The sequence below is a fragment of the Sander lucioperca genome, chromosome 16 (genome assembly GCF_008315115.2).
Source record: "Sander lucioperca isolate FBNREF2018 chromosome 16, SLUC_FBN_1.2, whole genome shotgun sequence".
In the NCBI taxonomy this organism is placed as follows: Eukaryota; Metazoa; Chordata; class Actinopteri; order Perciformes; family Percidae; genus Sander; species Sander lucioperca.
In genome coordinates this window covers 5,242,611-5,258,018 of record NC_050188.1, presented here as the reverse complement: position 1 = coordinate 5,258,018, position 15,408 = coordinate 5,242,611, and the positions used below count along the sequence as shown (strand labels likewise).

The 15,408-nt window shown below is 38.6% G+C and overlaps 1 protein-coding gene across 2 annotated transcripts in view; it reads left to right on the top strand.

Annotated features, from left to right (window-relative positions):
- fam135b (family with sequence similarity 135 member B) overlaps positions 1-15,408 on the top strand; it is a 65,165-nt gene that overhangs the window by 8,119 nt on the left and 41,638 nt on the right. The window contains exons 2-3 of one of the 2 annotated variants that reach the window (XM_031287181.2): positions 2,045-2,141; positions 8,149-8,228. In XM_031287181.2, the coding sequence (XP_031143041.1) occupies positions 2,065-2,141; positions 8,149-8,228 (157 nt within the window). In that variant the 5' untranslated portion in view covers positions 2,045-2,064. Of the gene's footprint in view, positions 1-2,044; positions 2,142-4,405; positions 4,482-8,148; positions 8,229-15,408 lie in introns of those variants that run through there. The other variant, XM_035993179.1, reaches the window with a different exon arrangement.

The following is a 15,408-nucleotide window of genomic DNA, read 5'->3' as shown; positions in this document are numbered from 1 at the left end:
CAGTGTGTGCACCTTCCTTTCTAGTTAGGACTCGCCATGTCCTTCTTTACAACGCTTACAGGAACACTACCCACATGCAGCACACATGCAAGGATTATGTTCCAAAGCATTCAATGAGGGGTTATTTGAGACACTTTACTGTAAACAGTGTCAGGGTTTTATCTCCTTTTGTTTGGTTGCAGCTCAGTATTTACTTTCAGCTTCCACTGCACTGTCTGTGAATGATGCAGAGTATATAAGTCCACATCTTCGTTTAATGGTTAGAGGATTTAAAGTCAAATTGAATGGTTGGTGTTTGGACGTGCTGCTAATGGAAAACACTGCTCACATGGGTGTGGAATGAGCTTCAGCTAGCCTGGGATACGTTGATCACAGGTTCTTTAAGGTACATCCATTTTCAGTGGTCTGATGCATTGAGGCACATTGAGAATTTGCCTGCAGTTGGCTAAATGAGCTCAGGTAATGACCATGTTTAGGCCTGTATTTATGTCTTTGTCCAGATAATAGTCATTTTTACACAAAATATCTATAGGCTACAGCAATATATCATTGTCCTTCGTGCGATACGAGAATCGATACGCTGGCGCCAAATATTAATATTTTAATTCAAAACATAAGGCGCTCTTAATAGATTTCCCTGCTCCGAGCTTCGCTACTTCATGGCTCCTCGACACACGAATGAGAGAAACTTGAATGTAAGTGAACTATAGTCAAAGAGGTTTTCAACGAGATGGCGGACAGCAGTCTGAGGAAAATAGCAGATGCCCCAGCCACGTTTAAGTCCAAAGTCTGGGCCCATAGTTGCTCTCTAGTTCTGTAATCTTCTTTAATTTACAGACTGAAAAACTGGTGCTGCAAAATTGTGCCGTTTTCTAATAGTTTGGCCTTGCAGTGAATAAAGAGAGAAAACCTGCACTTAAACTTTTCACATGCATTTTGTATTCATAGTTAGACGGATATCGAGATGCATCATTATAGGATTGTATATTGATTATCGCTGAACTGCTGTATCATGATATTATTGGTATCGTGAGCCATGTATCGTGTATGGTATCTTATCGTGAGGTACCCTGTGACTCCCAGCCCTAGTCATTTTAGTCATTGCTAACTACAATAAAACACTGAACTGAACCCCTAATCCTAAAGGCTAATAGGTACTGGATGGGAACATTTTTCCACAGTTTAGTTAGTTGTTATGTGTTTAGACATCTCCTTTAACAAGATAATGGGCATCAGTACTGTGTGATCATAAAAGAGGTTTTCGGGTAAACTTAACTAAAAGCGCACAGCAAGAAAAAATACCAGCAACAGGCAGACAAAATTGTGGTTGACACATCAATTCTTTTTCTTGTGTAAATGGGAATCTACAACGCAAACTTTGTGTGCCACATCAAACATACATTTGATGTCCCAAATTTCAATTTTCGTGTGAAACAGGATAAGGAGACCTTCGTTTCCTCAGACTTTCATATTCGTCTAGGTACAGGAGTCTCTGAAAAAGCATTTAAAAAATCATGGCACACTAAATCTTTAACACGGAGAAAGCTCTGGGATACATGAGGCCTTTGAAATAAAACATTAAAAACATAATTACAACATTTAAGCACCAGTTTTGCAGCTATTTGATATTTAATTAAAGGGTAATATATTAAAGCAGCAGAACTATACAGTCGCTAGATCTAATCCTACTTATTATACAGGTAATAATGATACTGTACCGAAGGGCTGGCATTGACAGTAATAGAAGCTGAAATAAAATCAGCTCACAATCTCCCTTATTAAGAGAGATACAACAAAGAGAGCAGCTGCACATGATTTTACTCGGACATAATTATCATCGGTTGGTGCTCTTTTCTCCAACATTTCTGTCTGTCTTATAGAGTCGGCTCTCCACACTGGACTGTATGAGTCATATCACCTCGGCAAACTGAAAATAACAGTGTGAGCTAGTTTTAGAAATGTCATCATTTGTCTCATCTTTCATTGTGGATTCGGCTTATTTGTCTAATACGTCATATTTTCTGTGCTTCCTCTCTTTTGACAGGTGATGAGTGGGATTAAATCATGTCTGAAGTACAGGGAACACTGGAGTTTTCTGTAGAGTTACACAAGTTTCACAATGTGGATCTCTTTCAAAGGGGGTAAGCAATTTATCTCTGCACAAATCACATTTCCAGAGTCATGATATTTGTTTAGATTACCTGGCTGGCTTCACAACTGGCAACTCAGCAAACTCCCAGTGCATATTCATGTTGCTGACAAAGGATCCACGCATTTTATTAATTGTTAATTAATTTTTTATTCTTTTTTTGTTGTGTTTTAGTACTTGAACTGAATATGTACACATTATCCAGTAAATGAACGTCTTCGATCCAGACTATAGGATACATAGAAGTTCAATACAATTCTTTTAGTTTAGCACAATTCTTTGAAAATCAAACTGAGTTTACTTATATAACCAGTCACACCAAGTGACTTTCGCTGACTTTTTTCACTGAATATTTTCTTTAATTTGGCAACTCATATAGCTACGTTTTAAATAAACACCTGTGTACCTGTGGCCTAGGACATAGATTACACTGTAAAACTGATGTACTACATTGGAAAGAAAAAACGGTGTTGAACAACCTTCATCTGAGCTGTATGTTGTCAGGCATGTTTCATAAAGTACCCATAATCCCCTGAAAATGTATGTCAGGAAATCATGGGGTCTAATGAATTTAGCATGGGTTGAATGCGCCTGTCATCAACATTAAGACAACAGGATACCCTAAAACAGAGATTGTCAACAGGGGGTCCGGGACCCCTAGGGGGTCCTCCGAGTCAATGCAAGGGGGCAACCAAATTATTGTTTTTTCAAAACTTAAAAAAGTCTTAACATGAATCCAACATATTATTAGCAAATATAAATCCTCACTGCTTACTGGCCTATAGGTAAGGTAGTCACTAAGGTCATCCACATACAATCCTAAGGATTCGCTGTGCCACATGTATATTTTAACGTTAAAACATGATTTATAAAATCATGCCAACAATTATTAGGCTATTTTAATAGCTTAGAATTATATGCAAAAAAGGGATGTATAAAGGCTTTTGGCCACCCTACACGGCATTGTAGGCCCAGTTAATTTGATACAATGTATGTAGTAGGGGGTCTCTGTTCCATCTCTCTTTCAGTTAAGGGGTCTTTGGCTTAAAAAAAACATTTAAGACCCCTGTCCTAAAAAGCAAAACGCAGTATATTTATTTGGATTTTTGGCATCTACCTTGCCATATAAAAACATTATACCATAAAAAATGTATGATTTCTGTGATAGTGTTCAATTTTCAGAAACTACAAAACCGAGAGCTTCATCAAGTGAAAGCTAGCTGCTGAGAGGGCTAGCCTTAGCTAAAGCTAAATATACCCACGGATTTTTCTATAGCTGTTAACTGTAATTTTAAAATATCAATTTTTATAGAGTCTTGGGAAGAGAGAGGTTTAGAGAGATCTTGGTAATCCAGTTTGTTATTCCACATAAGTAAATGAGGCAGCAAAAAACACACCAGCTAAAGCGAAACTGCTAAAAGGTAACTAGCTAGCAGATTTTAGAAGCTGCTATCTCTGCTTTTGACTTTGACTCTTTGAGAGGAGTTTGTGTGATTTGGCTAAGTTAAGCTCCCTTTAAACCACATATTGGAATATATTAATTGTAAATCAATTTATTGTATTGATTTCTATATAAATATCATTTAGTAGATCTAGAAGATGAACCGACTCCTAGAACAACAAACCAGACAACCAGAATAATGTAAACCATACTCTTTTAAAACTATCTAAAGGAACACATTTTGTTGGAGAGACTGTTTTCTCCACATAACCTGAGCGTTACAGTAAAAGGCATCGTGGATTTTTTTTTTCATAATGGAGGTTCTAATATTTTTGGGGGTTTAAATAATCAGCCCCCAAAATGAAGGCATTACAAGTTTTCCTTCTGCTTCTGTAGGTCAGCGCTAACCTGAGTACAACATTACAATGTACAAACATACACAAGAAGTAACAAATTTAAATATATTATGGGCTGTACCAATAAGAAGAAGAATGAGTGTAAATAAAAGAGCTAAAATCTAATTATTTACTTTTCCAGTTGAGTCTTTAGTTGAGTCTTTATAATATTCCAATATTCCAAAAAAGGGCCATGTTTATACTGCTGCTGCGTCTGCAGGAAGATTAAAACCTCTCATCTGGTCAGCTGAAATGCCAGCTTTATCAAAATGATTTTCCCACTCCAAATAGGGTGGGCTTAAGCTTTATCATGGTAATCCCTTCAGCTGAGTGCACTAATATGTTTGTTTTTACTGGTTGCCACGTTGCTTTCGATAGCAGCAAAGATGTGATGTGGACACTAAGAAGAACTGGATCCCCGAATATAAAGATGATGCACTGCAGAATAAGAACAGTTTAGTTTTTCCAGGACCTGAGCATCTCACCACACAGCAATGTAATTACTGAAATCAATACAAATCTCTGTGCCAGACTGGGGGGCCATGCACCCGTACACTTTAAAGGGCCCAGTTGTACACTGATTTCATTGAAAATACTGATTAAATCTGCATTTGATTTGAAAGAAGGCGATAAGCATAACCCTTTTAATTTTCACTAATGTTGGCAAAGTTAGAGTCTTGGATTGCTTCAGATATTCAGATTACGAGCTGTATTTTCTTGATTTTCGTCTTCGTCATTTATTCTGGTTTAAATGTGCAAAAAAGAAAACTTTCCTTCAGCATAAAGTATATATACGACAAAGTATTTCAGATGTGTGCCTTTTAAAGAAAATGATAAAGTAGTTTATTGAAAATTAGTCTATATCCACGACGTTCCAATTCCGGGATTGCTCCGTTGTCATTGGAAATTCCGTCGTATTTCACTCTTTTCGGCCGGATGTCCGTTACCTTCCTCTTTCTTTGTGTTGGCATTCTTAACTCCTCTGAGATCTCTGCAGGGTAAATCCAGACAGCTAGCTAGACTATCTGTCCAATCTGAGTTTTCTGTTGAACAACTAAAACAACTTTTGAACTTAAACTTTACACTTACAATGTTCCACCAAAACAAGTTCATTTCCCGAGGCTATTTTGCAATGTCACTGGGGTGCCGTCCGGCGCTTAGTGCAGCCCAAGACGATTGTGATTGGTTTAAAGAAATACCAATAAGCCATAGTGCATTTTTCTCCCATCCCGGAATGCTGTGTAGCCAGACCCTCCTCCGCAGTGCTGTGGAGGAAGGTCTGGCAAAGCGAGACTAATTGAAAATTAAACATTAAGCACACAAATAACAACATACATCACTTGTAGTCATTTTGATTCTCTTTGTAGTCATTTTGCATCGCTTTGTGGTCATTTTATGTCACTTTCTAGTCATTTTTAACTCACTTTGTAGTCATTTTGTATCTCTTTGTTGTCATTTTGCATCTCTAAGTGGTCATTTTGTGTCTCATTGTGGACATTTGGTGTCCCTTTGTAGTTGTTTTTTTGTCTCTTTGTGGTCATTTTGCATCTCTGTAGTTATTTTACATGTCTGTGGTCATTTTGCGTCCATTTTTTAGTTGTTGGTTGTCTGTGGTCATTCACATCTCTGTGGTCTTTTTTGTGGTTTTTGTATCTCTTTGTTTATATATTTATTTTGTTGTGCAAAAAAAAAATCAATTTACCACAAAATCTTGCAGATGTGGGCATCTAAAGTAAATAATAATGCATAGTGCTGTCAAACGATTAAAATATTTAATCAAGATTAATCGCATTGATGTCATAGTTAACTCGCAATTAATCGCAATTAATCTCACATTTTTATCTATTCTAAATGTCCCTTGATTTCTTTTTGTCCCATTATTTTTTCTCATTTTAATGCTCTTATCAACATGGAAAAGTGGATCAGCTTGCTTTGTGCTTTTGTCGCCTGGCTTTGACGAGGGGGCGGAGAATTCACATCAGCTGTGTGCTTGGCCATCAAGTGGTATTTCAGACTGGACGTGCTGCGATGATAGCTCAGTTCACAACGACAGAACACACAGATCACTTTGGTCTTGTCAATGGAACCATTTGGCAACTTTTAAAAGTAAACTTTCCATTCAGAATCTTATTGGCATCCATTTCGGCGTCTCGCACTCGCCATCCACTCAAAACGTAACGTTAGCCTACTACTCTTTGGCCGGCTCGCAAGCCCAAACAAGTGTGTGCGGCGTGCCTGTTGTTTAGTTTCCGGTCTAGCTAGATCCGGTGTGGTGTTGTAGTTTTTCTAACGTTACTAGTTGTTGCAACAGAATGTGAAAAAACTACAAAGTTTGCTATGCCAAAAAGAACGTTAATATCGCTATAAAAAAATTGACGCCGTTAAAATGGGTTTGCGTTAACGCCGTTAATAACGCATTTAACTGACAGCACTAATAATGCAGTTTTGCTAAATTAAACATTGAGCACACAAGTCTTTACATCTCTGCTGTTAGAGGTAGAAGTAGAGATGTTTCTGACCAGCTCTTAGCCACTGAGTGACCTATTTCATTCCATAAATATCCCTTATTTATTTATCAACCTTCAAAACCTTTTTCCGTGCTCTTCTCTGTCAAGACTCCATCTTTATGAGCGCTGTCGCTAACACACTGATGTGATGACTGTGTTCACAGCCACACTTTGGTCTCTCAGATTGCCAATGGGTCCCTGGGGATGTGCTTTTACACAAAGCTGCTTTGACTTAAACTGTCAAAGTGAGCTTTTCAAAGACATGTTTTCCATCGCTGCCTATGGTCTGGAATGTCATGTCAATAACCCTTATATAAGTCAGTAAGACTACTCTATTCTGTTTTCCATTTTAAAGCTCTGTGCTGATATTTTTCTTTCTTGTGACTAAAATTACTTTGAAGCTAATAGCCTCATTTTCCTGGGATCAATACATTTTCATCCAACCTGTAATGTTTGACAGAACTGTAGATTTCTAGAACCAGTGCTCATCCGAACACCATGCACAGTTTACTTTACAGCCTTTGAATAGAGGTACATTAGTATGTCTTTTTCATTATTAATAACCAAGTGCTGTATTCCTTTAATTATTTAGCTACATGTGTACAATTCATGGATTTGTATTTTGTTTAACATGGCATTGGTAACTTCTCGTCCATGCCATGAAGAGCACTTATGAAGCTTAAGAACTGCACTTGTCAGTGCTGAGCATCCTGTATTCCATTTAGACATGACACTCCAATACATCTGTCCTAGTCAGCAAACACGTTTTATTTTGCTAAGGCATATTTCCTCATGTTTTTTAACAGGATGCACCACTTCACATGTTTAACAAGAAACGCATATCTGAAAAATCTGCCTCAGTGATTACATTAGGATATAGGTTTACATAGTCTTGCATTGCCAGACCGTACTCCACAGTGCTGTGGAGGAGGGTCTGGCTAGTCCACACAGCATTCTGGGATGGGAGAAAAATGTGCCCTGGTTTATTGGCATTTCTATAAACCAAACACAGTTGTCTTGGGCGGCGCTAAGCGCCGGATGGAGCAACGGTGCTTCTGCAAAATCGCCTCGGGAAAGAACTTGTTTTGGCGCAACATGTGTACGTTCAAAAGTTGTTTTAGTTGTGCAACAGAAAACTCCGATTGGACAGATAGTCTAGCTAGCTGTCTGGATTTACCCTGCAGAGATCTGAGGAGCAGTTAACCATAGTCCTCAGAAATCCACCGGAGTTGGCCAACACAAAAGAAAGCGGAAGGTGAGGGACATCACTAATAAAACCAAACTTATAAAATGAATGCTTGAAAAAACACCAGCGTGACCAGAACTACCTAAAATGACAGAAACCATCTTTGGGAAAAAATGATTTGACGTGTACTTTGATTTTTTTTATTTAGTCCATATCCCATCTGCTTACATGAATGGGGCGGGATTTTTTTGACCTATACTGCAGCCAGCCACCAGGGGGTGATCCAGATGTTTTGGCTTCACCTATACAGTCTCTGCATCTACCCCTGATGGTGAACACCAGCATGTACATTTTACTATTCACGTTATATATTTTCTTGATACCCCCAGGCCATTTGGAGACATCAGTATACATTTATTTATTTAGTGCAGTTTTAAGTGTGACTGCTATGTTTGTATCCTCTCCGACAGGTTCTACCAGGTACGAGCAGGGCTAAAGGTCTCGCCTCGAGTGCCCCACAGGTTGATAGCGACAACACAAGACAATACAGGTACTGTAAGGGGAAGTAGAGTTTACACCACACACACTCACACATGATATTTTTAGGCATTGCATAGACTTTTACCAGTCAGACAACATTATCCTCATCCTCATCTGCAGATAAGCTCCCTATTTGCTATATTGGTTCTCTGTAATCGCACTTTTGCTGAACCCGTGGGCTGATACATTTATTCTGCAAATGACAATTTTTTTTGAAGCATGCATTAAGACTGAAGATTTTTAAGGTATTTACAGGCCAGAAGTGATATTCAATCATGGATGGATTATGAGACAATGGGCCCCTGGGCACAGCCATGTTCAAGGCCCCCACCCCTCCAACATCGAGCAAGACAAAGCATCTCTTTCTAGTCATTTTGCATCGTTTTGTGGTTATTTTGCGTCTCTTTGTGGTCATTTTGTGTCTCTCTCTTTGTAGTTGTTTTTGCTTCTATTTGTAGTTAATTGGCATTGTTTTGTGGTTATTTTGTTTCTCTTTGTAATAATTTTGCTCTGTGGTCATGTTGCGGTCATTTTGTGTCTCTTTGAAATGCTTTTTCTGTCTCTTTGTGGTCATTTTGTCTCTTTGTAGTTGTGTTGCACATCTTTTTGTAGTCATTTTGCAACGCTTTGTGGTCATTTTTCAATATCTTTGTATTCATTTTGTATTCATTTTGTGTCTTTTTGTGTCTGACATTTGTAGTCGTTTTGCATCTCTTTATAGTCATTTTGTGTAATTTTGTGGTCATTTTGTGTCTCTTTGCAGTTTTTCTTTCTCTTTATGGATATTTTGCATCTCTTTGTTTTTCTTTCTCTTCATGGACATTTTATGTCTCTTTGTATTTTTCTTTCTCTTTATGGATATTTTGCATCTCTTTGTTTTTCTTTCTCTTTATGGACATTTTGTGTCTCTTTGTGTTTTTCTTTGGTCTCTTTGTGGTCATTTTGGATTGCAGGGGACCCCCTGGCCACTTGGGCCCCAGGGCCTTTGCCTGGAGGGCCCATTCAGTAATCCATCCATGTATTCAGTTACAGTATGTAGCCTATATGTAATAAAGAAGGACAAATATAAGGATATGTGTCAGACACAATGTACTACTTGAAATACAGCAGTTTAAATACATTTAAATTTGAATGTACAGGTGTTTTTTTTCCAGAGACGTTTCTAGGGTGGTGAAAGAAAAGTCTTCATTTGAAACCAGAAAAGTACAATCAAATATACTCCCACTACTACTAGCAGTAATACATCCTGCTACTGTACTTGTGTTCAGGTTAAAGACACTCTAATATGACTCTATTTGACTCAAATATACAAATAATAAATAAATACTATACTAGATAAATACTATCTAGTACTATTTACACTGACTGGCCAACAGTTGATTTAATTAAATGTCATTCTGGGTCTCAAATATTGACGAAGGATGATAAGAGCTTCATCTTGATCATCAGTCTGTACAGTTTGCTTTACATCCACAGTGGTCCAAGTCCAAAGGGAACTGAGTGTGAGAAAATCTCAAGTGACACACGGAATCGTTTCATGACCACAGTTTGCGTCTGAATTACACACATTGTGTTGTACATGCTTGTGTTTGAAGTCTGTGTGAAAACAGTAATCCGTCACGGTGTTTTGTGGTAAAGTACATGGTACTGTAGTGCAGGAAGTGCTCTTATTCTGTGCCTTTCCTGGAACTAGTAAGCATATCACGTGGATGTGGAATATGAACATTCTCTACAATCTTCTTTGGATTATAGTCGTCTAACAGATTTGTTCCTTCATGTCTCATGGCTGTATTTCTGACATCTGTGGATTCAAAAAGAGCTTCAATCAGAGACATGACAAAGGCTTTTCTTAAAATAAAGCAATCCACAGATGTGGAGACAGAGCTGCAATGGATTTACCTTGGAATGGGCCAGAATCTTTCATTTTTATTGTGCGTACAAGTCCTAGCATAAAAATAACCAAATAGATTGTTTTAACAATTAACTGTGCACAGTAAGTTCATCTATTGGTGTGTTCCTACCATTGTCCCAGCTTTAAAAGATATGCACCAGAGAAAGAGAGTGGCGTGTGGGGATTTTATGGCTTTACCTTGTCTCAGTGATTTAAGACATTTGGTCTTTGGGTTAAACACTGACTGATGCACTCTGCAGAAAATCTTCCATCTCTGATATCTTCCAAAGCCAAATGGTGGCAAGATGATTCAACTTGTTTCAAAAAGTAAATCAATTTCAGTTTTCAAACCTAGTGTCATTTTCTTGATCCATATTGATCTTCATTTTTTCTATGCTGTCTCGAAATATTTGCATATTTTTGTGCTCCACATTTTCCTCTTGTCCAGCCCAGCGTCACGGCAGTTCGTGAAATGGTCACGTAATTTAATCTATTGATTCGTGTACACGGACACGTTTATCTTGTTTTTTTTCCGTCATATCAGCACGTTTTTTAAACTAATGTATTTCAATGGAAAGAATCTTTCGTGAGCACAGCATGATTCTTTAGTAGTATGAAAAGCCGAAAATTCCCGTAGGAAATTTGGTTGGGGTGGTGGATGGGTCAAACAACACAGGACTTGCACCCAGGAGACCAGGGTTTGTTGTTCCGCGTGTCACGTTTCCTAAACCCAACCGTCACTTTCTTTTTTTACTAAACCTGTCCCGTTATTGTTTTCCTAAACCCAACCGTTGCGTTGTTGTCGTGCTGTGATCACGAAAGATGCTTCCCATTGAAATACATTAGTTTAAAAAAACATGCTGATAAAAAACAAACGAGATAAACGTGTCAGTGTACACAAATCGATAGATTCAATTACCATTTCACGAACTGCCGTGAGACTGGGTTGTCTTGTCTTATAATGAGGGATTTAAGATTTAAGAATATGACAGAACAGGCTTAAAGCTGAATGTTTTTTGCAGTGCACCATAAACCATAATAGAACAGCTAATCTTAAAATTCCTTACTTCAAAGACAACTGTGTTCATTTGTGGCCATAACATTTAAATTGAATAATTTCCACTTGTAAAAGGTCCTTTTGTCAAAGGTTTGTTTCTTAAATAAATAAAATGCTGTAGATAACTAGCAACAAAATATGCAACCAACGAGGCGAACAGGAATAAAAACAGCACTTTACTTCATGCTCTGTGCATTCTACATCCATTAATTCCTGAATACAATTACTTGCAGATGGTTTCTATCATAAAAGATACCTCGTGTCTTGTCCTCTTTTGTATTCATAGGTTGTGACACAGTATTTCTGAACCTACCCAAGTGTAAAATCTGGATCTCTGGCAATGCAGAAAACCGTTTTACTGGCAATACTGATTCACAGTAATAAGAGCTATTTTTAGCTTGTCATGACTGGAGCGCTGTGTATGTGTGTGTGTGTGTGTGTGTGTGTGTGTGTGTGCGTGCCTGATTTAGATGTACTTGTGAGGACCAATTCCTGACAGTGCAGCCCACTATCCTTGTAAGGACATTAGGTCCCACATTATAATTTCAGCCTCAGTTTCAGGTTATATTAATGCTAGGTTAGGCTTTGGTTTTAGGCATGTAAAAGGTCTGGCTACACCACAGCTACTAGGATAGGGGGAATACAACGCTCTGGGTTGTTTGCATTTCTTTAAACCGATCACGATTGTCTTGGGCGGCGCTAAGCTCCGGACGCAGCGACGGTGGCTCGGCAAAATAGTCTCGAGAAGGAACTTGTTTTGGTGGAAGATTTGTACCCCGCAAAAGGAAACGGCCCTTACAATATTAAATGAAGCTAACTGTTCACAAAATACAGTAATGTGAGCTATTTGACAGTGATTCATGTAATTTGGAGTGTTTTATCCAGAAACAGTGAGAGGAATACCAGCAGGAAAAAAATATTTTCCTTTACGTCATTAGTTCGTGGATGGAGACAAATCCTGAATAGTCAAAATATTAATAGATTTCAATGGAAATGATAAAAATAGCAGTTGAGTAGTCTTGCTCTCAATAGTCTATTTTTAGGAGTTGAATCCTGCAGGTGCAGATTTACGTAATGTCAGGTGAGGAAAAGAAGGGAGAGCAAAGTCCAGCTGGAGGAGGATTCAGTTAAACTGAGTACTGTACATGCTTTAAAAGAGTATGTGTGAACAGACACATTTGCTTCAGTTACCATAATATAGCCTAATGTATTCATTCATCTTAGCTCATTCTTTGAATTATTCAGCCTGATGTCAAGGAAACTGACCTTGAGTGAGTCAGCACAAGCAAATATCCAGTATGAAAAGATATAATTGAAACTTTGCCACATTTATTCTCTTCAGCTAAACACCACTTGAGTAATTCAATATTTTATGAAATACACTTATTTGCTTTCTTCTGACGTATCAGGCAGCTTATTTCTGGATAAAGGCTCCAATAAAAACACTGCATACTACCTGCCCAGCACCAAACAGTACAGACACAGTTAGCCCCTAGCTGGTGAACTTAGAGGAGCATTCAGCTGCTAAAGAGACAGATATTTCCCTCAGGAGTTAGACCAAAGGAGATCATAGGACCATAGGAGAGTGAATATACGACTCATCAGGTGGCCAGAAACCAGTGTGTATTCAAGTCACCAACTGCGAGTCAATGTCAAGTCTCAAGTCCCCAGTTTTCAAGTCCGAGTCCCACTCAGAGTCGGCAAAAAAGAGTCCAAGTCGAGTCATAGTCGAGTAACGAGTCCAGAGAATAGCGACTCGAGTCACACTCAAGTACGAGTCCAGGACTCGAGTAATCAAGCCCTGCCGATTAAACATAAAAGTAGTCAGAAACTTCATCCAATTTCCGAGTTCGATTTCATAAATCTTCGAGTCCAAATCCAAGTCATCAATCAGTGTGCGAGTCCATGTTGAGTCAGAAGCCATCACGGCCAGAAACATGACTCCAAAATAATGAAAATGTTGTCCTCGAAGTGTAAACGGGAACAGTTCACTAAAAAAGTTCACCGTTAGGGTGATAATATTTTAGTTGTGTGGTCGCAGCTTGTTTTTGCTGCCAGAAAAATCAGTGAATGAAGGTTTTGGTTCGAGCTGAAAACAGGATGCATTTAGCCTAGCATAGCATAAAGCCTGGATGCAGGGGGAAAACAAAAAAACACACCTCTCATCTTTATATGGCAAAACATGTTCGAAAGCTGTTTAATCTAAAGGGCTATATACAACATTCTAAGCATTAATATAGCAGCAAACAACTACCTAAAGATATAGTGGAGTAATGGTGTTCTGTGCAGAGAATGAAGTCATACTCCCTCTGTGTGTTTCATAAACTGAGCTTCTCTGTTCTTTGTTTTAGTAGCTGGGCCAGCTGTGCATGCATGCTAGAGCAAATGCTAACGCAAAATGCCAGGCGCAGCCATTTTGATGTTTGATTGTGACGTCAGCGGTGAGAGCCATGTGTAGGCAATCCCTGCCCAGACTCTTAATGTTGTATATAGCCCCTTTAAGACAGTGTATGTCTTTTGTTCAACCCATACATAAACAGCAATTAAAATGTTGTTTTCTTTTATGGTGTTACACTCTATAACTACAACAACAGGTGAAGTGACAGTGTAACAAAATACATCTTAAATAAGTCAGCTTTAGAGGTGTTGGTAGGCATATTTATTTTTCACATTGGACAGAAGAAACCTAGCTGTTTTCCACTGCTTGCAGTCTTTATGTAGCCTGGTTGACACCAGACCCTTCTCAGTTGTAACTGAGAGTGGGTCTGGGGAAGGTTCATTCACAGCCCATTTCCAAAGGGGCGTCACCAATGGACGCCGCTCAAATGCCTCTGGGCGCATTGGATAGTCCTTCAACCAATCAGACCAAAGATCTGGGTGGCCGTCAACCTTAGGTAAGGTAAATTGCAGCTTAATTAGATTCACCCTCCACTACATTCTTGCGTGCAATATATCTTTCTGTGGTCCTCTACCATGCATGTGTTACAATCCTATATTTAACCGTTGTCAACTCTATAAACAAAGTCGCATATTCAAAAGCTGTTCTAAAGCAATGCAGCCTGCTGTATATGTAATCCAATGACTGCAATCCATCACATTCATATTGTAATTGGAAGGCTGCAGCCCTCCCCTCCCCTTCCATCCCTTTGCAGCTCCTTTCACAAGGTCATGTATTAAGCCTGTACACCTCCCAGGCAGAATGCTGAGAATAAATGCACCAGCCAGCTCTCCGGCAAGCCAACGGGAGGAAATACATTCATCATACACAGACGCAGGAAATAATCCCTTACTGCGTTCTCTGTGAAAGTGTATGCTTGACATTTCAATTGTCTGAGCCCCTCAGACAAATGAATTGTGTGTGCCAGACTCTCAACTGAAGCATTTAATGAATGTGATTCACGCACAAAAAACAGTGATTTTTTTCTGAATTGGATTGCTGTTTAAGTTGTCTCCTACTGCACGGACTAAAATACTCCCTCATGTTAGCATCCTGAAGAGTTTTGTGTTTTACTGATAGGGAGTGACTAGCAGACACACACTCTCTCTCACACACACACACACACACACACACACACACACACACACACACATACACACACATCAGATGCAGAGCACCAGTAGCTGTAAGCATATTATTTCCAGCACAGATTTGGCTGTGGCTAAAGCTTAAGGGCATTTCAGCAGGTTTTAAAGAGCAGGATGTGATAACTCCACAACTCCTGTGAGAACTGCACTGTACCCAACATGTGGGTTGGTTTGATGTATTTCTCTTGGTCTAACTCACTGTAAACATGAATGAGAGCACTGAAATGTATTTTGTAACGCATTTATAACCAACGGGAACCAAACGAGTGTGGACATAATATTAAACATTACAAATATTTTAATAGTTTTGGCACACATTATGGTGTCAGAGTCTACTGACATTTACGGAAAACCATTTCTGCCAGGAAAAGAAACCAGTATCTGTGAAGTCTGTGAAGATTCTCTGTCGTACAGGTGATGATATTGACACATACTAAGTCATGGGCAACTGGAATTACTTCATATTATTCCTTTTTCATAATGCTGAATTTTGACTTACTGTCATAATTTTTTTTCTTGTTAAGTCAAAGGTTTGGATAAGTATTTATTATATACATTACACATTTGAAGTGAAGAGAAATTGTTTAAATCTTATTTTATAAGTCTGACTTATGGGCATCCTTTTAATAAATAATATACTTACTTTTTTTCTTTTCC